Raw genomic sequence first — 23835 nt, 5'->3', positions numbered from 1 at the left:
AAGGAGTTTGGACTCATTTCGAAACTTTAGTGTTTTATGTTGTGTTTGTGTGTTGTTGTTTTTTTTTAATCTTATCAGAGGTTAGATTGCTACTTCTGGGGTGGTCTATCACACATCATACCATAATCTTAATCAGACAAGTCAATAAAAATGATCTAAGGCACCAATATCTGCATACTTCTTTCTGAATACATGAATGAATTGGATTCTTAATCAGAGAATTATAGCAGAGAATTTTAGTTTACTGTTATGCCACCTTGTACTTTTAATCACTAGTGGTCAAAGTCATAACCACTGCAAGTTATTATTTTCCAAGTAAAAGTGGAGTCTGTGATTGGTCATGTTCTTGCTTGTCTTGCAGTGTAGAAATCCTGAAATGTTTAGGGCTGGTAAAACATCCCCAGTATATGAGTTGCATGTACATCACGCTTTTCCTGGTCACCATGTTCATCATCTCACTGCAGGTAAATGACAGTTTTTTGTTTGCTGAATTATTTTAAAAAACAAAAAAATTATCTCTTGTGGTGATTTTCCTCTAAACTTGCCATTCCTGTGGATTACAGAACGAGTACTGCTTCCGCCAGGACTTCCTGCTAAAGAACAAGAACCACACAGAGCAGGATGAGATCGAGACGAGAGAGAACTTGAACCGCCTGCTGCTGGAAAATGTGCTGCCGGCCCACGTAGCAGCGCTGTTTGTTGGGGAGAATAAGAAGAACGAGGTGAGATTTCCAAAGTTGATTCTAGTCCCCTGGATGCTATGAAGGACTGGTGAAGAGAGTTAAAAACAAAACATTCCCGTGAGATAACCCCCCATCATTACATACTGAAAGTGAACATGAACCAGGCGGCAATAATGTGACCAGTTATCTGAGGTCATCTTAAAAAAATAAATAAATAATTGTTATTTCCAGCATGTGGATTTTGGGTTTTAAAAGACTCAAAGAGAGGGACCTTTGAAACATAATACTGTACACAATCAGGGTGCCAGCTGCTTACTCATCAGGTTTTCACTGACACCGAGAACAGGACACAGAAAGTTGTGCTGGACATATTTTAACCTCCTAGAACCTGGCGTAAACATATGTGGACATCACATTTTGGGACATCTAAACCAAAATACTTAATTTTTCTCTACAAGGGCCTGATATCCACTTGCGATTATACTGCCACTGTTCTATCAAAATTTGAAACAAATGTCCTCATATGTGGATCTAATTTTTCTCAAAAACAAAAATTAGGTAAAATAAAAATCTGGTAATTCTTTGTTTTTACATTCTTTAGGTCCCAATCAGCCCAAACAGCAAGGAAAAATTAAACATGCATGCCATGAAAGAGCTCGGGTCTTAGGAGGTTAAAGTACAAAGTTCATCAGGAGTGACTACAAGCGGAGATGCCTTTCAGTGTCTTGCTGCTTCATTGTTACACTGAGCATGAATTGCCCTTTCAGTGTTATCACAGTTAGTAGAAGTAACAGGAAGGTTTAAGTATCTAAATGTAGCAATCCCAATAATCTTCATATTTCCTTGGTGAAACAATGCGAAAATGTAAAAACATGGCGCGGGGGAAACGGCCAGCTCCTTAAGCCTCAATGTGCCAGAGGAGTGTGGGTATATAGAGGTGCATTTCAATCATTTACTGCTTGAGTTTGATATAACCACACAACAGAACCCTTTTTAGAGCCATAATTGTGACGAAGTGAAGAATGTAGATAACTGGCTGGCATGCTACTGTCAGCTAGGGGTGGGTTTTGATAATCGATTTATCGATTAAAATCGATTCTGGCTTGGATAACGTGATATCGATTCATTAAAATCCTGAATCTATTTTTTTTGCCCGAAATGCCAGAATCTCAGGTGAAACCTCACAAAATTTCAACAACCACCAAACAGCTAAAACAGTAAATGAGAGCAGGTACACGGATACCCAGCCCTACTATCAGTGATATGACTCTGCAGCTATCACAGAAAATCAGGAGTGGCAAGTAACGGAAGCAAGCTTCTTGAGTACAGCATGGCAGTAATTATTCAAAAAGAAAAACTACAAACTATATAAGCAGAACTCTATACTATAACTCTACAAATAATCATAACTTCCAGATAGCGTGGCTCCATACAACATAAAAGTAACATGTTTCCTGTACAAGCTTTATCTGTTGGTTTTGTGCTTTTCCCAACAGGACCTCTACTACCAGTCCTATGACTGTGTGTGCGTGATGTTCGCTTCGGTGCCGGATTTCAAAGAATTTTACACCGAGTGCGATATCAACAAAGAAGGTCTGGAATGCTTGAGACTTCTCAATGAGATCATCGCTGACTTTGATGAGGTCAGGAAGTCAAAGTCTTACCGAATATTTGTCTGAAATACAAATGTCAGGGGCTAATCATGAAGACCCTGGCATGGTTGGGATGATAAATGCGCGCACCCCTCATTTGTTTGTTTGTTTGCCTCTAACTCAACAGCTGTTGTCCAAACCAAAGTTCAGCGGTGTGGAGAAGATCAAGACAATCGGCAGCAGTTACATGGCTGCTGCGGGGCTTAGTGGGTCACCTGGTCAGGAGAATAATCGGGTGAGGTAGTTACTACTTCAGATCAGGGTCGGGCTTTAACTTTAACTGTTTGAAAGCAAGCCATGACCAAACCTCATAATTAGGCTGTGGACTGACATCACTCTGTGTTGTTTTAGGACAGAGAACGGCAGCACGCCCAGATAGGGATCATGGTAGAGTTTGCCATCGCTCTGATAGGCAAGCTAGATGGCATCAACAGACATTCCTTCAATAGCTTCAGGCTTCGTGTGGGTGAGTGTGCATAAACCTTTAATTCAATAAATACTGCATTGTGCAGCCTCCATCTCTGTTAAGGCTGGCACAGGTTTCCTTGGTTACTCAGTACATGATTGGCATTCATGTACTGTTCTTGCAGTGAGAGTACTAGCATTCACTGACACAGGTTGTTAAAAGCTCATGCCTATAAAAATAGTCACAGAATTTCTGGAGTTGAGGCATTTTCTTCGTGTTAAAGCAGTTCCCACTTTATATCAGGTTGAGCCATGCATAAATTACTCAACTGTAATGTGGTGGAGTATTTTTCCTAGTTACCTTAAAATAAAAAAAACAGATCTCACAGAAGAACGCTATATGAGAAATGTCACTGGCCATAGTAAGTTCTCCTGCAGACCCTCTTTTCTTAGTGACAATCTGGGACTTAATGAAGCAATAATGCTTCTATTCTATTGGTTCGAGCCCCGGCTTGGACAGTCTCGGTTGTTGTGTCCTGGTGGTGGTCAGAGGGCCCGGTGGCGCCAGTGTCCGGCAGCCTCGCCTCTGTCAGTGCGCCCCAGGGTGGCTGTGGCTACAATGTAGCTTGCCATCACCAGTGTGTGAATGGGTGGATGACTGGTTGTGTAAAGCGCTTTGGGGTCCTTAGGGACTAGTAAAGCGCTATACAAATACAGGCCATTTACCATGCCAAGGAAACTGGAATTTAGTGACTTGTGATAACCTAATGGGTTTTCATCCGAACTGTACTGAAACCTTAAGGTCACATTTGTTTTCTTATCAGCAATAACTTGTTGATTATGATGGATCCTGAAGCTACTACCTCACTGACGTTCTGGTTTAAAAACATAACTTTGACACAGCAGCAGAGCTGTGGAGTAACAGCACAGCTTCAGAAGGTCACAAAACTGAAAACTGTTACAACAAAATGTTCCTTTAAGTCTAATTTCAAAGTGATCGTGCTGTAAAGGGAAGTTCAGTTTTTGTGTGCAGCCAATTTCAAGCAGAAGCCTTAGGCTGTACAAGGATCTTCTTGAGCAGTTAAACAGGAGAGGTAAGACGTGTAGGCAAACATGCAAAATGTTACAGATTCACCTCAGGATGTACTGGGTCCAGTACTATCAGTAGCTCTCATATTCAGCTTTGTGAAACAGAGCCCATCATTTCAGATACATCTTTTCCTTTTATTTTTACTGCATTCTGTGTGGTTCTTTTTACCAAAACGGATCAGTTACTATGAGCCACTTTAGTCCATCAAATAGCAGGAAGCGAATGTTTTACTCAAATATAGAGCCAGAACCTTTTAGAGTCTGACAAACATCATCCTCCGCTTTTTGTGTCTACAGTCCTGACATCTATGATAAAACCAATCAAAACATTTACATTTTTGGAGTTAAAAATGCACATAGTACAAACAGTGAAATTTTTAATTGAGTGGCATCATTTTTCTTCATCAGTGGCTGTGTGCAACCACCTTAAAACCTCCTTTGTGTGTTTATTAAAAAGATATACATTCTCTTTAATGCACTCAGAGCCTGAGTACATTCATTGATTAGAAGATTTGTTTCCCGTTAGTCACCTAATGTTGTGAACAGCTTTGCACTACCAGTTAAAACAATAGTTTAAAACGACTGACGACAAGCCAGAATGAGGCTTGATGCCTGCTGCGAGCCTCGCTTCCAGTATCGACTCACCACACATTTTATGAGTTTCATGTCGCTAGTGCTGGATTGGACTCCTTCAACAAGCGGCTGGAAATATTCCAGAGTATTTTGGTCTATATAGACATGATAACATCACACGGTTGCTACAGATTTGTTGACATAAATCTCCTGTTTCAACACATTCCTAAGGTGCTCTGTTTTGTTGAGATCTGGTGACTGTAGAGGCCAGTTGTGGAGTACAGTGAAATTCTTGTCATGTTCGAGAAACCAGTTTGAGATGCTTCGAGCTTTGCGACATGGTACACTATCCTGCTGGAAGCATTTGTCAAAAGATGGGATCAAAAGATGAGTTGGTACTAAGAGACTCAAAGCGTGCCAAGAAAATTTACTCCATGCCATTATGCCTCCACCAACAGCCTGTACTGTTGATACGAGGCAGGACGGATCCCTGCTGTTATGCTGTTTACACCAAATTCTGACCCATCTGATCGTTGCAGCAGGAATCAAGACTCATCAGGCCACAGAACGTTTTTCCAGTCTTTCTACCAAATTTTAGCGAGAATCGTAGCTTCACTGTTTTGCTTCAGTCTTTTGTATGTGAGTGTATGCCTCACGTGCATTCATTATCTTTGCCATTAAAAACGAAAAGAATACATGGCAAGAAAACTGGAGTAGATTCCAGCCACCCCCTGACCCTGGATTGGGTAAGCAGAACAAAAATGAAAGGAAGGAGATGGTCAGAAAGATCAGAATAACAAGTGCAGGCATTTCAGAAATATTGTTAACACTTGAATAAAATTCAAACCCAGTAGGCGTGTTTTTCAAACAGTTCATATTATATTTTGAATCCATCTGATTCAGAATACCTGCGTATGCTGATTTGAAGCTTGTGTTTCTGCCGGTGCCCATAGTCTTGCATTTATCAGAGTTAGACAGTAGAGGTACCGTTTTATATTGGTTTAAAATACACAGAATTTCTCAATTTGTTTCATTTCAGTAGCGTGATCAGTTGTGAAGTCTTTGCACTGAAACATCTTAATAATTACTGTGAACTTTTACATTTCTATCATGTTTTCAAAGCAAATCCTACTCTGTTTTAGACTCACCATGTCTTTAAGAGCAGTTACAGTATTGTCTGTGTCTTTTAGTCAGGTACTTCAGCATCTGCTGCACAAAAGCTTTTCTTTTAAAAATTTATGGGCCACTCAGAAAATTTCTCTTGTGGTCTAATGGCCTTGATTATAAACTGGTTGCAAACTAGCAGCACTGTATTAATGCATTAAAATGTTTCTTTTATTTCTTCCTAATATTTCACCTTTTCTGGTACCCCTGATCCTCTGTCACCGCAGCCTTACATTTTCATTCCATTTTACCTCTATAAACACTGCACATGAACTTTACAGACTTTATTATAAAATACAGCATTAAACTTTAACATATTGGGGGCTTGTTTTTCTTCCACAGGAATTAATCATGGCCCAGTGATAGCCGGAGTAATCGGAGCAAGGAAACCTCAGTATGACATCTGGGGCAACACAGTCAATGTAGCCAGCAGAATGGAGAGCACTGGAGAGCTGGGAAAAATCCAGGTATGTTCTTTAAGGTCAAATGGTCACTTCTCACACAGCATATCTCAACATTTACAAAAGATCCAATTTCGAACTGGACTCGGGTTTTATTTTCCTTACCTATCTCAACTGCTGCAAAAATAAACTCCTCCTGTCCTTAACCAGCCACGAGAACCACCTCTGAGAAAACCGTTACATTGTTTCTTTCTCTTCCAATTGCACTTTATGCTCTGTATCACATTTATTGGCAGATCAAAAGCTATTCATGCTTTAACTTGATAAAATATGTAAATTACTTTGGAATCAAAGCCATTAGCAGAGACAAAGTGCCACCTGAGATGCGTATTGTTTAATGTAGTCACGGGAAAACGATTTTGCTGCAAGGAAGGTCTCGCATTGAATTTGGGCTAATCCAATTTCCTTTCCGTTTGCTTTGCCTGCTTTCAGGTAACAGAGGAAACGTCTGTCGTGTTGCAGGACCTGGGCTACTCATGCGAGTGTCGAGGACTAATCAATGTGAAGGGGAAAGGGGAGCTCAAAACTTTCTTTGTGTGCACCGATATGAGCAAGCAGCAAGGTATGGGTCTGAGCTGAGGCCAGGTCAATGCTGCAAAAAGAACTGGGGACAAACTAGTTTACAGACTTCTGCTGGTCACACATGCGCACCTGCTAGCTGCGTTCCTGTGATGTTACTGAATTAAGGATTTTTAAAGGAACTGCTTATTTGCTGTGTGGTGGATATTGCATTCAACACCCAGCATCTCATGGTTGGATCAGGAGATGACTGAGGAGATGGTCAGTATGTACAATCACCATCTTTTTCTAGTCACAAACACATTGACACAAGTGATCGATCACTTTTGTACTATTTTCCATGTCTGTAATTTTATGTGATAGAAAAAAAAATGTGTATTGTACTAAAGCCAAATGCAGTTGAGATTTTGGATGTCCATTTTGGTCTTTTAAAACAAAAAATAAGAGGGGGAAAAATCTCCAGTGGATTCTGTTTGAATCTGAAAGTTGTATGGGTTTCGTTTTGAGAGGCGATGGACACTGTTGCTGTTACTGTGTAATGAGCCAGACATAAATGTGTTAAGCTGTTTCAATGTCAGAAACCAGCTGTGCAGAAGACAGGGAAACTTCTCTTGCTCCCATCTATAGAAGTAAATCTAGGAAGCTTTACTTTGTGGCTAAACTGCAAATCCTGAAGCAGATTAAGATTAGGTTTCCATCACTTTGTGGTCTTTATGTGACCTTTTAGGAATTCCAGCTGTGCTGTTTGGCCTTAGGAACAATAATTTAATATTAAGGTACGTACTGTATTTCAGGAGGAAATACATTTTCTTTATGTATGCCATCTGTGTAAGTGTTTAATCTGCTCAGATAAGAAATCCATTTTCAGCATCTTTGCCTGCCTGTCTCCATATATGCTGCGATGAAGGGTATCTGTGACGCTCTCTTCGATGTCCTCGATCTGTGTGATCTAACAACCTGCCTGCTGTGAATGTTTTTTCTGGCCCCAGCTCAGAGACCACTTAAACTGATCTGGATCACTTTCTGTGCCTCTGAAACTTGTCTTGTGGCCTTATCTTCTGAGACCAACATTTTGTCTGTAATTGTGGTTACATAATATTAACAACAACAATAATAATAATAATAATAATGTACTGGCCTTTCTGTGAACAAATGTGACATTGACTTTTGTACAGTTACAGAATGTAATAAATGTTTTAAGTCTGCAGTTTGTCACGCAGCGTTACACAAGAGCCAAGGTTGTTGGTTTTTATTAAAAAAAGTTTATTGGCCGAAAAGCATACAAATGTAACACAAAAAGCACTTTTTGTACAAAACTTAAGTTATTACACTGAATGAGAGTGTTTGGAATTTCATTACACAGCGATAACTGGAACCACATCTGGACAACTGGTCTCCATGGCTTCAGCCGTGTCCTGCACTGAAAACGTGGAAAAGTTCTCGTCTGCAATTTTCTGTTTTTTGTAAGGTTACATACTGCATTTGACACAACTTAAGAGAAACTGCCTTTTACCTGTAGTGAGGTCTATGAAGAGCTCAGGTGGGTCTGGAGGGGCAGCAATGCCCATGGCCTTCCTGATGCCGTAGATACTGCTGACATCACATGGGGCCACCTGACTAGTCAGCTCAGCCAAGTTTGATGTCACCTTCTCAGCTGTAAAGGTAGGAGGATGAACGTGAAGACAGCAGGAAATTAAGATATTAAGAAAAAGCAGATTTAAAAAAAAAACAAAAAAAAACAGATGTATGACTGGTTGTATTTACCAGGCCTACATCTGGTTATTTTTTGTTTGTTTTAATCTATATATCTATTGATACTCTGACTTGGATCAGCTGCTGTTTGTTGCCAACGTGTTTGGAGCTGCAAAAACAGTGTCCTCTGGTGGGCAAAACAGGCAACACTCATATTTGAAGGGTGTTTCTCACATCTCTCCTTTACTTAAATTTTCATTTATTAACTGTTGAATACACAGATACAGACGTATCAACAAACTGCTAATAATGTTAAATGTGATGGCAGGAGCATGCTGCTGACATGTTTATCATGGTGACAACACTTGAGGCAAGATAACGGAACTGCTATTAACCTTGTTATTATATTATATTAATTAAATTATCCTACATTTTAATGGTGAACTGAATAAAGAAATAGCTTCCTGCCTTTACACTTAACATGATTTGATTGGCTGGTGCCTGTATTGGCATTCTACATGACTAACTATTAAGTTATCAGTACAAACGGCGAGCGAGAGAAAGAAAGAAAACTGATATGAACTGAACCACATTTCTTAAGAACTGTTACATCCATTACAAAATGTCACTTTACAGGAAGTGACCTCAGGAAAAACAAGCTGATATGTTGATACATGTTGATAGCTGGAAGTGGCTTAAATATATGGTTTAAATGCTCTACCATGGAAAGGAAGCAATCAATGAATCATCCTAAATCAGTGAGTAAACTGATGGGCAGGTTTGCGAAATTGTATTTAAACAAAAAGAAATTCATTTCATTCTTGTCCTATTGTAAGATAATCAGCCTAGTGTGGCTGACTGTACTTACAGTAATTGACGTTTCTTGTTTAAAGTCTCCTACATTTTGATGCTGAACTGAATAAGGAACTAGCTCCCTCGGCTTAATTTGATTGGCTGGTGCCTGTGCTGGCATTCCACAAGGCTATCTCTTAAGTTATCAGAAAAATACTTGTTACAGCATGTAACAATTCAGTTCAGCACTGCATGAAGTCACACCATCCTAAGTAACAATTTACCGAGTAAAGAGGTTATTTTAAACACAAAAGTATTAAATGGTGATCAAGGACAACCGTTTATCTGAAAACCCTATTAATTGTAAATATAGCCTATGAAATTAGAGGTCGCTTTTTAATTTTATAAAGTCATCTGAAATAGAGAGCTACGTATTGCCATTCAGCATAAAAGTTCTTTTCCACAAAATGTGTCTCTTAGCCTCTTAAGCCCCAAGGGGGTTTCTGAGCTTCCTGCTCAAAAATGTAATGCCCAAATTTAATTGATTATTTCTCTGCAATTACAAACTCTGTCCTTACAATCTTGGTATCAAAATAAAGCTAACACTTGGGAAATTTCATCAGAGGTGTAAATATTGAAGCAGATATTACTGTGTCAAAGTTACTGAGACTGGAACACAGAAAAAGTAACTAGATTTTATCCTCGCCTATTTTTTTTTTTTTTTTTTTTTTAGCTTATAACCCTTTTAAAAATATGGCTCAGATCACATTTGGTTCCAGAAATTCAGTAACCAACATATAAACATCATCTGTGCAAAGATTTGTTTCTAAAATGAAACGGTGAAAAAATTACAGCCCTGTCAATACACGAATATCCAGATGTTGTACAAAAATGTCCAATTTTGGCACAATTGTACACCATGCCAGTTGATTTTTTAGGTATTAAAGAGCAGAAATTAATAAGGCCTAAAAATGCTTTTTTTAAAAATATATTTTTGAAGAATTAACCACACATTTACATGGTAATGGCCCTTTTCTGCAGTGCGCATAGAGCGTTTGATTGGCCTCTGGCCCTTTAAACTCCGAGGGGCTGTAACTTTGGTTTCTTTTGGTCAATTTGCGTGATTGACACCTTTTTAATCGTTTGAGCCAATAGATTCACTGTAACGATGCCAAGTTCACGTCACTTCAACCATTTAGACGTTGTAATGCCAAAACCTACGTGGGCCCAAATTTACTACATGTTGCATCTGTCCAGTCACGTGTCTGTAGGTGGGTCTAAAATGGAGGTTGTTGACGGAAAACGGCTCTGATGTGGCTAGGTAGGCATGGTAACTACTGGTAATCACGTGGCTACCAGCGAAAAATAACGGAGGAAATTGGGACGGTAAGCCAATTTCTGTCTTAGCGCATTTGCGCCACTGTGTGTTTTTGTGGTCTTCTTTTGCGGCTCATTCAGTGAATTTTGGTCTGATCGTGGTGAAACTTGGTGTGTGGAGTCAGTGATAGCCCTGGAAGCTAACCAGTGCGTTTGGTGGTTGTAGAAATGGTTTATATGACATTTTGGCTGAGATTCTGAGGTTTCTGTGGATACCACACATGTCTGGACTTATATTTCTCAACCAGCGTTATAATCGATTAAACGTGATCTCCTCCTTTTTGCCCCCGGTACCGGGGGGTGGGGTTTAAGTGGTTAAAAAAGAAATTTTGGCACAGGTTACATCAAAATGTGTTTTTTCCCCGCTGGGTTCACTCTTTTAAAGACAGCAGACCAATGGATGCCCTTTTTAACTGTAATTTAGATATAAGATCTTGGATGGCAAAAAATGTTTTACAGCTTAACCAGGACAAGACTGAAGTTTTAATCATCGGTCCTGAGCCTCAGAGAGAGAAACTCTTGTCTAAATTACAGGCATTTTCACTGTGTCCTTCGCTACAAGTGAAAAACCTGGGTGTTATTTTTGACTCCGAGCTTGGTTTTATCCCACATATTAAACATGTAACCAAAATTGGATTTTATCATCTAAAAAATATAACCAGAGTCTGCCCTATTCTCTCTCGGGCCAACACGGAGATGTTGACGCATGCTTTTATTACCAGTCCATTGATTACTGTAATGCCCTGCTCTCTGGTCCCCCCAAAAATAATATTTCACCTTTACAACTTTTACAAAACTCTGCAGCTCGTGTGCTGACGAAGACCAGAGGGCGGGTCCACATTACACCGGTTTTAGAAACGCTGCATTGGCTCCCCGTGTGTTTCAGGATCGATTTTGAAGTTCTTTTATTGGTTTTTAAATGTCTTAATGGTCTTGGGCCTTCTTATCTCTCACATTTGCTTTTACCATATGAACCCTCGCAGACCCTGAGGGGGGATGTGTGTGTATGTATGTATGTATCCATGATCGTTTATGTTAATGAGAGTGTGGGGAGTGAGTTGGAGGGCGGGGTGGGCTGCTTTTAACCATGTAAAGCACTTTGTGCTACATTTCTGTATGAAAAGTGCTTTATAAATAAAGATTGATTGATTGAAAGAAAAATATTCTGGAAAGGGGGTCCCAGTGATCTGAATCAGGCCAATGTCTACCACACCTGTGAAGGATGCAGGCTACAGAGGTAAATGAAGTGTTGTTCGAGGTCTACAGCTGACTTTAGTGGAAGAACAAAGACGCCCATGCACTATGAGGCTCTTACCCAGCTCCAGCTCCTTGGCAGTCGGGGCCAGCAAGCAGATCATGTTTGGTGGCTGCTTGGCACTCAGACGTTCCCTCTGAACTTCCTGCAAGTTGCGCAGGAGCTTTGTAGTCTCGTCCAATTTCTGCTGGATGTTCAGGGCTTCTGTGTGAGGGAAGGAGAACACGCAGCAAGTAAATACTTCCTCTGAGTTCCTCCAGTTACCTTCTGGTAACCCCCCCGCAAATCATTTCTTTCTAACACAATATAGCCACTGTTTCTGAGCCCTGACACAGACCCCTGGGTTCTCGTGTTACATTAATACTCGAAGGTGCCGAAAGCTGATGACAGAAGAACTCTAGAAAGATCTCAAAGGAAACATAATAGGACGATGGACAGCTAATATGTCGCTCAAACAGCTTTAGACATTAAAATGTTTACATTATGTACTATCTTGACAGAACAATGAGCCACGGTACACTTATGTATATACATAGGGAGAACAAATATTATAATAAATAATGGCCATGAATTTTAAAAAGTACCATGACAGATTTTTCATCATATCCCCAATACTATGTGAACTTGTAGTTTTCTGATTCTCATTTCTCTTCTCATCAGCATGAGGCAGGTCCTTAAACTGCCTGTAGTGCCACAATTCTTATTTCCTGCCATCAAGAAAAGGCATTAAAAATATTTCTGCTGAGTTAAAAATTAATACCACTAAGAAGGAAAATAAATCCCTTTTTGATTGTCATACCATCAAAGAACGATGGGAAGCCAGTGGGGACAGTAACAGTGCATTCATGCAGAATAATTGAAAAGATACATTCCCATGTTGGCTTTGTCATCTCAGTTTTATTTAAATAGCAACAGCATTCATCCAAAGGTACTTTTAATCTTAAAGATAAAGATCCTGCAAAAAATTGGGACTAAGAATTATGACACGAGAACTGAAGGTCTGCAAACTTGTATCATAATTCCATCATGCTCTATCACAATATCCATTGTAGGATGTTAATGCTCAGGTAGATCCTGGTAGTCTGGTGAGTGCTGTGATATTTAAAGATGTTTTTTTTCTCCAGGTAAATTTCAGTATTTTGATGATCATGTTTATGATTAAGTGACGTTCCCTGTGGTAAAAAACAAAAAAAAGGGCTGTTTTCCCTACTGCCCATTTCCCTAAAAAACAACAACAACAACAACAACAACAACAAAAAACTCCCCAAAAAACAACAACCAAAACCCAGGTATGAATTGAACCACTTAAGAATTGTTAGGGTCAGGGCTGTAGTGACTGAAAGTTTCCTGTGGATGTAGATCTACATGTGTATGTAGATGTAGAACATTAGGTGCTTGATTTTGGCAAAAAATTTCATCACAATTACTAAGGTCACAAGTTTTTGATCATGTAATTAACACAGATCCAGGGCTGAGGACCGGGCAGTGACAAAAAATGAACTGAATGAGTCCATCAATGTAATTTGGGCTTTTGGGTGGAAAAAAAAACGTGGAGGTGCCTGAATGACAAAACGAGCATGATTGCGAAACAGAATTCGGCACAATAAGCATTTTATCTTGATTAGCTTGTTTTCATCATGGAAAGATGAAAAGTATTAATGACATGTGTTTATAGTGCTTTCTAAAGGAACCAAATTAAACATTTTAAAGATGTTCTGATCATTCCTAAAAGTGTAATTAGCTGCCACTTTAAATACAGAAAAAAAAAAGTCAGACGTTTTACCCTCAGAAAGCTCCTCAGTCATCTGCAGGCCTGCAGCAGAGCGCAGGAAATCCAGTCTGTCACATGTTTGGGGGTCAGCTACCTACCAAAGACAGAGGGGAAACAACATGGTTAGTTAGATTAGAAAAATGCATTCCACACTGGACATAAAAGGGAACATCACAATCTTTTGAAGCTTCTTTTGTCATGCTACTTCTTCACTACAATAAAATCAGGCCTAATCAAAAGCTGCAACACCCGAGCAGGGGATGAGAGTAAACTGGAGGGCGGCCAAAAACAGCAAGAAGCTAGCACAAAGGGCCGCTGTTTGTCTGACGGTGGGCCCCTGCTCTGGTTTCCTCTACTGCTCTGAGGAGCGATTCAGCTTCACAGTCAGTGGGCAGTAGAGGAAAACAGTCCTCTCAAAATTCTCCAACAGCGGGCCTTGAGCATGTAGTACTGCTGTGTTTTAAAAGGAAATGTTCTTTCCATCTTTACACCAGGCCCCTGCTATGTTGACACAGCTGGTGGATGCAGCAGTCATCAGCTGAGGCCATCTAGAACACAAATTAAATCCATGGGGTATAATGGAGGAGCACGTGATATGCTTTGCACTGAACAGCAGCAGCTTCAAAAGCAGTGCTGATGAGGATGAGTGGCTCCGGTTTTGTATTACATAGCGAACGCTGGCACTCGTCACTCGACTCACCTCACGCACATTTCTATTACATGCTGCACATTTTTTGATCAGGGTTTCAGCTCCAGATTCTCTCACCTCCACGGTATCCTTGTCCTCTTGTATATTTGACAGCTGCTCTACTTGCTGGAGGAAAAAAAATGACAAAAACACCCCCCCCCAAAGCAAAACAAAAACATTTATTTAGTCAACTGGAAGACTTTCCTGTCCTGAAACAAAAAACAACAAATGACGTCAGAGAAAAGCTTACTTGCTCGGTGTCCTTCAAGATTCTTGAATGCTCTCCGTTTGTCACTGCATCCAGGAGGTTGTCTGCCAGTTTGTACACATACTCTTCTGATTTGGCCAGGAACTCTGACAAGCTGCCAAACAACCAACCAAATGAAACTTTACTAGTTATTTACTAGTTATTTCCTATGCAGCAGCGGTGTAAAAGTCTGAATCATTTTGTTGACTGAGAATAATGACAAGTAGTTGATATTGACACTCCTGCAAATTGGTGGAAAAATAACTGCACCGCCTACACAACCAGTCAAATAAGGACGTGCTACTAATGGTAATTAAAGATTTTCATTAATTTGTAAACAAAAATCATACTGTGCTTTTCCGTTTAGAGGAAAAAACAGACACAAGAGACGAGCATGTGGTAACAATAAGCTAAATACATATAGTAATATGTAGTAGTCCCAGTTTCCCATAGCCCCTTGGAAAAATTGATTGCTTCCCCCCCCCCTTTTTTTTTTTTTTAAATCACCTTGCATTTACTGAACTTTTCAGTTGAATGATTTAAGGATCAACCATATATATATATATATATGCATTTCCTTAAAATTATCCTAAAAGTTATGTAGAAAAATAAAATTGAAATTAAAATTCTGTCATGGATAACTAATGGTCCCCACTGGCTGCAGCCGTCATCATAGAACGAGCCCATGTAGCTTCACCTACTCAAACCTTTTTATGGCTTTTATATTCCCTAGATCTTTTTCATTCTGAACACTTTGGAGTTCCACAAGATATACCAACCTGTTATGAGCATGAACATCATGAGAGAATAAAACAGAAACAAGATGAAACTGAAGTTTACGAAGAGATGAAGGGTTTGAGTCAGGGTGAGGCTCCGCTTACAGTTTACCTCCTCCTGATACAGAAAATCCAGTGGAAAAAGAGGAACATCTGGAAAGTAATCAGTGAGGAATGCCTCGCTGCTTAAAAGACACAGAGCTCGGGTCCTTATACAGACACGCTGTTCATACCTGTCTGAGCCCTGCAGGCTGGACTCGTCTCCATAGAGAGAGTAGATAAGGTCAGAATCTTCCTTGCTGATGTTGGCGAAGCTGGAGTCGTAGGTTGGCGCGTAGGAGGTGAATGGCCCATAGTTCATGTAGGACACTGTGGAAAGTGCCGCACACAGATAATTTATTGTCTTTCCTTTGAGACTCTGATATCAACAATATGGAGAAACATAAAGGTAGAGCCGTACCTGGGGTGATCCTGTTCCTCTTGTCCTCCCTGAAACCCTGCAAGGTGTTCACACCGCTCTGCAGCCGGTTGGACATCATGCCGAGTTTCACAGGACAATAACCCACATCTGCAACAGCAAACACAGTTTTTTCCCCTCAAGTCTCTGGCTGCATCATCATTTCTTTTATAGGTCTGGAAATACTAATCAACCATTAAAATTTCCCAGTCATAGTTTACAGAAATTAAAATCAAAGAAGCCAAAGGAAACTTATATTTCGCTTTTTTGTGTACAAGATGTTGTTGTGTAAAGTGGATATATTATGCTTCTATATTTGTATTTTTGGACTTCAAGAGTGGTGCAGCCTTTCAGTTCATCCACGGCCAGAGCTTACAACAGAAGCTGATGGTGTTTTCATTTATAACTGTGTGGGCTGCAGTGATGGAGTCGTGTAGTTACATTTCTAGCGTTTCAGAACATTTTGCGCTTATAATGTCTCTGTGATGTAGATTTAACACAGAAGTATAACTCCAACTGAAAACAGACTGTTTTAGCTCCTCTTTCTTTAAGCTGTTTCCTTCTGATTGGTTGTCCTACATAAACCCCTTTGACTCAAAATTCAAGCCTGCACTTTTGGCCTAAAGGGATTAATGGTATATGAGCTGATCTTTTTACATTAAAGCCATATTCAATATGAACATCCACCGCTGTGGCAAATTGTAATAATTGGTCTAATTGAGCTCTTTTATAGTTCCAAAATGGTCTCACCTCCTGCTGAGGGATCTGCTGGGTTGAGGATAGCCAGAGTGGTGGAGCCATCTGACTTCCGCCTTGCAAACTCCAACTACAAAACAAACAGTGATAGTGAAAGAGGAATAAAAATAATGAGAAAATATTACATTATTGGATTGTAGTTAATTAGATAAGACACAATGGACATCAGATAAATAACCAGCACTGACTCTACAACATCGTCTCCAGAGTCTAAAACAAAAAAGAAGGTGTGGATATATTTTAAACTGGGGCCCTTACTGGTTTTTAAACACAAAGCCTAATTTTTAAAGTAGAGCGCCAAAGCTCTTTTGGCAAAACAAAAGCGGCAAAGCATTTTTATTCATGCTCTAAATCTCTGTGGTCACAGACTGCACACACAGCCTGTAAAAATAACAGTGAGCACTGATTACATCACAAAACTAAAAACACAGTGTCCAGAACATGTAACTCAAGTCTTTTCAACCTTAAGCAGCTGTTCTGTAATTCTAAAGAAATTACAAAAATGTGAAGTAAAAAAACAAACTATTCTTCCACTATGATCTGTTTATTAATAAAAGGAAACATCAGTATATCTTGATTCAACTTTATGGGCCAAAATTCCTAAATGGGGCAAAATAGCGCGTGAGTGCAATCGCCAAATAGCGCTAAAGTTCAAAAGGTTAACAACTCTTACAATTTTGTCCATTTGTAAATATTGAGAGAACTTTTTTTTCTGGTGCAACATATTAGTAAATCTGGCCCTATGGGGTTAAACGAGGATCTGCCGGGGTTAGTTGGTTCGCTTTGTCTTACTTTTTTCCCCTCACTGAGAAGAAAAAAAGAAAACATAAGTAAATATTTACAATTTATATGTAATGGAAATCTGAAAGGATTAATATATGTCTCATATTAGATTTTCCTTATCTAATCTGCAATGACTTTTCTTAATCCTGCTTCTTCTCATGTCTTTTTTTTCTCATCTACCCTTCAGATCATTTCATTCAATTACTGCTTTCAACTTTCAACAAGCTCTTGCTGGCTACGTACTCTAAAGCGAGTTAAATTGCATCCGCTCTTAAGTGTAAACAATTGGGATTTATGCTTAAGAAATTATATTTCCGCTATACATGAGTTTAACTTCTCCTTTCCATGGTTACTATTTTGATTCATAAGATAACCATGGTGCAAAATACTGCGTTATACTGTGTGATAATGTATTTAGTGTTGGAAATTTTGTCTAAATCAGTAAAAACTGCTTAAGATTTATGAGCAAGTCATTCCACAAAGTTATTTAGAACATTCTTAAGAGAATGGGACCTGTAATACCACAATGCCATCTGAAACATTATGATCTAAAAGATCAGATATATCAGTTTGAAAGCGTGTTCTTGTGTTTAACTCTGTTTTCTCACATCAGACTGCAGCACTCTGTTGGACAGCTTTCCTCCAGACTTCTCAATGACCTTGCGTATTTCCTGAAGCTCTTTCTCTGCTTTTGCTGCTTCGTCCTTAGAGTCTTTGTCCTGTCTGCAAATGAAAAACAAATTGAAAGATGCCAGATGATGAGACACTGTGACCGTGAATGTACTTTGTGGCAACAACAAAAAGTATACACACAGCAGAGAGGAAATTTGCAGGAGTTTTTCTGTTCATTGTATGCCCACAATCTGTGTTCATTCCTCAGATAATTTACCTGTAAGCGTTTGCTGACGTCAACGAACAGATTTTGAGACAGCATATTTTACGAGATAAAAGGTAACTGAATGAAAAACAGCCTACTACGTGGCTTTCTGGGGCTCGTCCTCTTATAGCGAGTCATAATAAAATGCATAATGTCAGCATACGGGTTCTGTTACATCACCAAGTTAAAACACAGCTGTAAAAGATGATAGCCAAGAGAAAACAAGCCCCAGCATGTCATCAGGCATTCCCCACATTCTCAGCCTCCAGCTCCACAGTGGAAAACAAGCTCACAGGAATCAACACGGTGCACTTATGGGAAACTGTTTCCACTCATATGCTGCATCTCTTCATATTTCTCAGTTCTGCTGATACAAATGTGAAACCTTCTACTCTTTTAATTTTACAAATATGTAATTGTGTCAGGCCAACTGTAATTTTAAGGGGTTAAAATATTGACAGTATGGTCAGGAGTATTATTAAAATCCCTCTTGCAGTCTGGGCTCTCCAAGCTACACTTAAATGTGGCATCAAGGCTTAAGGACACGTGTGCAAAGTCAACATGTGAAAGGACCTGGGAGTGCTGGGTGTCTGTGACCTCTCGCTGCTGTCTGTAGTCGCAGGTCCCTCCTTGTTCTGGTCCAGAAAGGTGCTCGTTTGTTCCTCAGATTTCAAAGGTTGTTTGGCAGAAGGGTCAAGACCAGCCATAAAATCTATGCTTTGCTTCAGGCTGTCCAGCCTTTCCTATTAGGGAAGGTGAAAAACATGCTTTTTACTTGGGTTTAAGAAAGAGAAAAAAAATAACCAAGGAGAAGAAAACTGTGGTGCTGAGTTTGTGAGCATCTGCTGCCCCCAACTGTTGCTTTGTTCCTAAAGCAAGGTTACAGCAGCCTGACTTACAGATTATTTTACAGCAGGCTATTTATCAGTAGAGAACACCTGGGTCCTTATTTGAATGCTATTTTGGAACTTTTAGTACATAATTCACTTTTCTCCTGTCTCAATTATTGTAACTCACTTTTTATGTAAATGGCCTATATTTGTATAGTGCTTCACTTAGTCCCTAAGGATCCCAAAGCGCTTTACACTACATTCATTCACCCATTCACACACTGGTGATGGCAAGCTACATTGTAGCCACAGCTGCCCTGGGGTACACTGACAGAGGCGAGGCTGCCGGACACTGGCGACACCAGGCCCTCTGACCACCACCACCAGTAGTGGTGAAGTGTCTTGCCCAAGGACACAACGACCCAGACTGTCTGAGCCGGGGCTCGAACTGGCAACCTTCCGATTACAAGATGAACTGCCAACTCTTGAGCCACAATCTTTAGATTACTATGAGCCTGTTTTCAAATTGTTCAGAATGCAGCAGCTCTGCTGCTCACAAAAACAAAACATTTTAGTTAATTTTAAAATGTTATTAATAACACATAAAGCCCTACATGGCCAGGCTCCTGTCTATATAACAGTGCTAGTGACACCACATTCCAACAACTGGCCTCTCCAGTCATCTGATTACAGTCTGTGAACTAGGGCTGCTCAATTAATCGAATTTTAATCACGATTACGATCTGGGCTTTCAACGATCATTAAAAATGACTGAGCCGATTATTAGCCCCTCCCTCATTTATCCGCGACACCTTAAAGGCCGGTCCGTGAAAATATTGTCGGGCATAAACCGGTCCGTGGCGCAAAAAAGGTTGGAGACCGCTGATTAAGAGGACCCGAGGGAAGCTCGGAAAGCTAAGCAGAAGTTATTTGGAGAGTGACTGCCGTTGGTTGAAAAGAGAGTTTAAAAGAAAAACTTCAGTGGTGTTGCACACTATTTTATATTATTTTTTTAAAGTCATTGTTAACCCTTTAAAGCCGTCAGAGCAGCAAGCTCCGTTTTGCGTAACTATTTTTAAATCCCTGTAGAACCTGAACCATGTAAGCTAGCGCAATAATTTGTTTTGCATATGAAACCGGAGGAGTTGTACTTACATCTGATGCCATCAGCTTGTCCTCGGTCACGGTTTCGTTCCACATATAGCTTTGCAAAAATTGCATAAAAAGCGCTTGCAGGAACAAAAACATAATATTCCAGAAACACGCTTTGCCGTTCCTATCAGCTGTTCGTAACACTTCCCACAGTGAAATGATGCACATGCTGTTTTCTTTGCAAATTTGCATCATAGGATTGTTTTTTGTTTTTCCTGCAGTATATAAAAATTGCTGTATCTCCAAAATAAAACTATGAAAACACTCAAAATAAATTTCCTGTGGTGGGAAACTATTTTTTGCAACTTTATTGTATTTAAAGTTTTGAGGGATAAACCTCTTAAATTTCTCCAAGTAGAAATATATGTAAACAAAACAAAAGCGATTTTCAATTTTTTTTGTAGTTTATTGCACTTTTTTGCAATTTATGTAATTACTATGGACTTAATGCATACATATTATTAAAATATGGGCTATAACAGTTGTACTGATGTATAGCAACTTGAAATGCTCCCACAAATGGCACTACAGCATGTAAAAAAATAATATAAGCTCTGGTGGACTTGGTTCTATAGTAGGTCTTAAAGGGTTAAATAAATATCGTCAAATAATCGTGATCTCAATTTCAGTGAAAATAATCGTGATTATCATTTTTGCCATAATCGAGCAGCCCTACTGTGAACTATTCCACACTCTTCTATTTTAAATCCAGAGACGACCAAGCTTTTGAGGTTGCAGCTCACTAACTTTGATACAAGCTTCCTTGTTTTAAAAGACTGATGACAGCAAATTTTTATATGTTAACTTTTCTTAAAATGTTTACCCCTTCGTATGTAAGAACGAATGTAAGACTGTATGTTTCATTTTCTGTCTGTACTATTACTATGGAACTATGTGTTTTAAAAAGTGCCATTCAAATAATGTTATGGTTATATAATTATAAAAGAAAAATTGGTGCATATGAATGCAGTATGTTTGTGTGCAGGTTTTATTGCTGACAGATGTCTACAAAGAAAGTACAACAGCTAATGTAGACACAAATCGTCTTTACAACTTTAAAATTACTGCAAAGTTTGTCATACATTAGGCTTTATAAAAATTTAGATGCACAAAAAATTATTTGAAATAATTTGAAATAATATATTTTTGGGGGCTTTCAAACAGAAGTTTTCTGTTATCATGTACACTGTTTTAAAATAAAGCTCCTTAATTTTTAATTTTTTAAAAACTTGATGAACCCAAATTACCCCCAAGTAAAAGAGGTCAAAGAAAATGACGGTCCAAGGTCACGATACCTGGCTCAAGATCTTCATTCCTGAATGTAACAGTTTCCGTGCTGCTTTGTGGTAGATTGTCTCAGGTTTGTTGTAAATCATGGCATTTTCACACATAATCCTGAAATCAACCTGCATCAATGACATGCGTAACATTTTAAAGCATGACAAATACAACAGCTTCTGTTAGTTAAAACACACTAAAAATGTGTTCAAATGTGGCCTTTAGGGAAAACAAATATACTTAACATTTTTAACATGATTTTAATTTTTTTTGAATAAGGTGAAGACATCATTGACAAAGTTTTAGCAGTTTGATCAAACAAAGAAGTATAATCTGTAAATTGCACTGAAGCTACTTGTCATCAAAGACAGGCAAAAAACATCAAGTATCAGAACATACATTAAGAAGGGAAAAAATACTAATTTTTTCACCCAAAACAAGTATCATTAGTGGATGTAAAAGGACCTGGGAGTCCTCCATAAGCACCACGTCAGTGTGTCCTACAGTAAGCTAGAGTATCAGCAATTACAAGAGCTGTGTCTTTAAACTTGAAAGAACGGTTTTATTTATTTCTTCTAACCGAATGCAATAGTACACAGACATGTACCTTGAGTTCATCCAGTGACTGGTAGCACTCTTTCTTTACTTTGTCCTTCATTGTACTGAAGTCCATGGGACGCTTGATGACTGCAGAGTAACCAGGAGCAATGAGGTCTGTCACTGGAAATGAAAAGAATGCGTTCGGGTCTTTCCTGCAGAGGAGACACAAACAGTTTTTAGTTGCAGAAATATCATTACCTAATGCGGTGAGTTGCTCACCTCATTATTTATAGATATTACTAAATGTCAAATAAAAATGTAAATGCACAATTATCCCTGATCAATAGGTGATAAATGCTGCTGCACCTTTGGAGCTGCCTGATGAGCTGATTCAAAGCTTCCTGCAGAGGAGTCTGTTCTTTTTCTGTGGAAAGGAGCAAAATAACTTAAGATTCTTTCAACAACCTTCAGAATAAGTGTTAGTATTAATTTGGGAAATATTTAACATTACCTTCCTGTTTATCAATCTCTGAACGTATAGGAGTCCTGCTCTGCTCCCGGTCATCATCTCCATCTGCCTCCTGCCCTTTCTTCTTTTTAGTTACCTAAAATAAACAAACAAACAAACAAACATACATACATTAAATTCACACACACACTACCCTTTTAAAATATTTAACATTATATGCTAAATTATCTATACCAACAGATATGATGTTTACCTTCTTCTTCCCCTTTTCCTCCTCTGGTGACCCAAAGCTTTTCTCTTTATCCTTTTTCTTCTTCTTTTTCTTGTCTTTGGGTTTGTCAAAGTCAGCCGGCTGTTCGTCATAAAAAGTGTCAAGGCTCGAGCTTCCTGCCGTCACTTCATTTCCGGACACTTTCAGCACCAGCTTCAGTGGTCTGTCTCCATATTCTGTACAAACAAATATCGATTAATAATCAAAATAATGGTGTGTGACTACAGTGAGAACATACGGCAGCTTAGGAAAGCTAGAAACAATAGCCGCTAACAACTAACTCGAAGTCATTTAACTTACGCTGCACGTCTAGCGAACAATGTATTGTATTCACACATCACCACCTCAGTATTATTATTTTTCATTTTAAAAAATGATGGAAACGTGTAGATATCCATATAACTAAGTCGGGAAGGTAGTTTAGCAATAAGCTAGTTTACCAACTAGCTCTATTGTCGTGCTAACAGTGCTACAATACAAAAACACAGGGTCTACGAGTTAGTTTAAAATGTAAAAACGGTTTATTCTGATAAGCAGTTAAACTGTATGGGATGAAATACCTTCATATCCATGCTTCTCGGACTTATGCTTTTTGTGCTTCTTGCCCATTGTCTATATTTTGGTCTGTACCGGCGGCCAACTGCTGTGGCTGAGCACTGTGGTAGCTGAAGTAAAATTTCACCAGAGGTAGATACACTTGCAGCGTCACCTGTCGGTGCGGCGGTGGTAATACCCATGTCTATGGGTACGGCCGCCCTTCCAGCCGGAAGGAGGCGACATAACCTTTGAAATAAACTTCAATCACGGACCCAGGCCTGCATAACTGCCATTTGCCATGACCCCCCTTTAAAATAACATATGATAATAATCGTTCACCTGGAGAAATCATTCAATCAATCTTAAGCCACATACAAATACAGGGAGCACATGTTAACCACACTCGTTATGTATTGATAATTCAGCACGCCTGAATCATATACAGAATGTTCATTTTCCTTTAATATATGGATAAGTAAAAAATAAAATAAAATAAAAAATCGAGATGCTTAGAAGATATGTCCAACTCCAGTACTGTGAGTATAAACACATACAACAAGGGAAAGTTCATGATGAAAAGAAAAAATGTAGTATTGCACCTTTATGAAGCCAGGAAATTTGCAAGTGGTGCAATATTAGAAAAAACCTGAAGTAACAGCTTGTTTTTTTCCTTTTTTTTAGTCCACTATAAATGTCACACAGTAAACATGCTGAGCTTTTCTTTCCTACAACCAAAGTTGG

General features: G+C 39.1%; 2 protein-coding genes across 4 annotated transcripts in view; one reads left to right on the top strand and one right to left on the bottom strand.

Annotated features, from left to right (window-relative positions):
- Positions 1–7789, top strand: part of adcy7 (adenylate cyclase 7) — a 62319-nt gene extending 54530 nt beyond the window's left edge. Inside the window, exons 21-27 of one of the 2 annotated variants that reach the window (XM_080884803.1) lie at positions 362–464; positions 564–722; positions 2180–2326; positions 2463–2570; positions 2687–2801; positions 5909–6033; positions 6460–7789. In XM_080884803.1, coding sequence (XP_080740929.1) covers positions 362–464; positions 564–722; positions 2180–2326; positions 2463–2570; positions 2687–2801; positions 5909–6033; positions 6460–6606 — 904 coding nt within the window. In that variant the 3' untranslated portion in view covers positions 6607–7789. The remainder of the gene's footprint in view (positions 1–361; positions 465–563; positions 723–2179; positions 2327–2462; positions 2571–2686; positions 2802–5908; positions 6034–6459) is intronic. The other variant, XM_080884804.1, reaches the window with a different exon arrangement.
- Positions 7790–7889: 100 nt separating this feature from the next.
- brd7 (bromodomain containing 7) lies at positions 7890–23244 on the bottom strand. Of its 2 annotated transcripts, none has more exons than XM_080884809.1 (17): positions 23118–23244; positions 22540–22733; positions 22329–22422; positions 22184–22241; positions 21885–22029; positions 21295–21405; positions 18591–18760; positions 17749–17863; positions 16352–16427; positions 15605–15712; positions 15378–15513; positions 14372–14483; positions 14200–14247; positions 13446–13527; positions 11723–11866; positions 8060–8200; positions 7890–7966 (listed from the first exon to the last, which is right to left on the bottom strand). In XM_080884809.1, the coding sequence occupies exons 1-17, from the start codon at positions 23164–23166 to the stop codon at positions 7902–7904; spliced, it is 1848 nt and encodes a 615-aa protein (XP_080740935.1). In that variant the 5' UTR covers positions 23167–23244; the 3' UTR covers positions 7890–7901. The 2 variants fall into 2 exon arrangements, with proteins under 2 accessions (XP_080740935.1, XP_080740936.1); XM_080884810.1 differs by having other exon boundaries at positions 7890–7961.
- Between the last annotated feature and the right edge of the window lie 591 nt (positions 23245–23835).

Source organism: Rhamphochromis sp. 'chilingali', assembly GCF_963969265.1.
Source record: "Rhamphochromis sp. 'chilingali' genome assembly, chromosome: 6".
NCBI lineage: Eukaryota > Metazoa > Chordata > Actinopteri > Cichliformes > Cichlidae > Rhamphochromis > Rhamphochromis sp. 'chilingali'.
Note: the sequence above shows the minus strand (reverse complement) of the source record. Positions and strands in the feature narration are given on the sequence as shown.

Bases quoted from the DNA above. Each gene is read 5' to 3' on its own strand.
- brd7 (XM_080884809.1), bottom strand. From the start codon at position 23,166: ATGGGCAAGAAGCACAAAAAGCATAAGTCCGAGAAGCATGGATATGAA. The intron at 14,484-15,377 runs GTATGAACAGCG...GTTGTTTGGCAG, and splicing joins AGCCTGCAGGGCTCAGACAG to CTTGTCAGAGTTCCTGGCCA. The intron at 7,967-8,059 runs GTAAAAGGCAGT...CCACGTTTTCAG, and splicing joins CTTCATAGACCTCACTACAG to TGCAGGACACGGCTGAAGCC.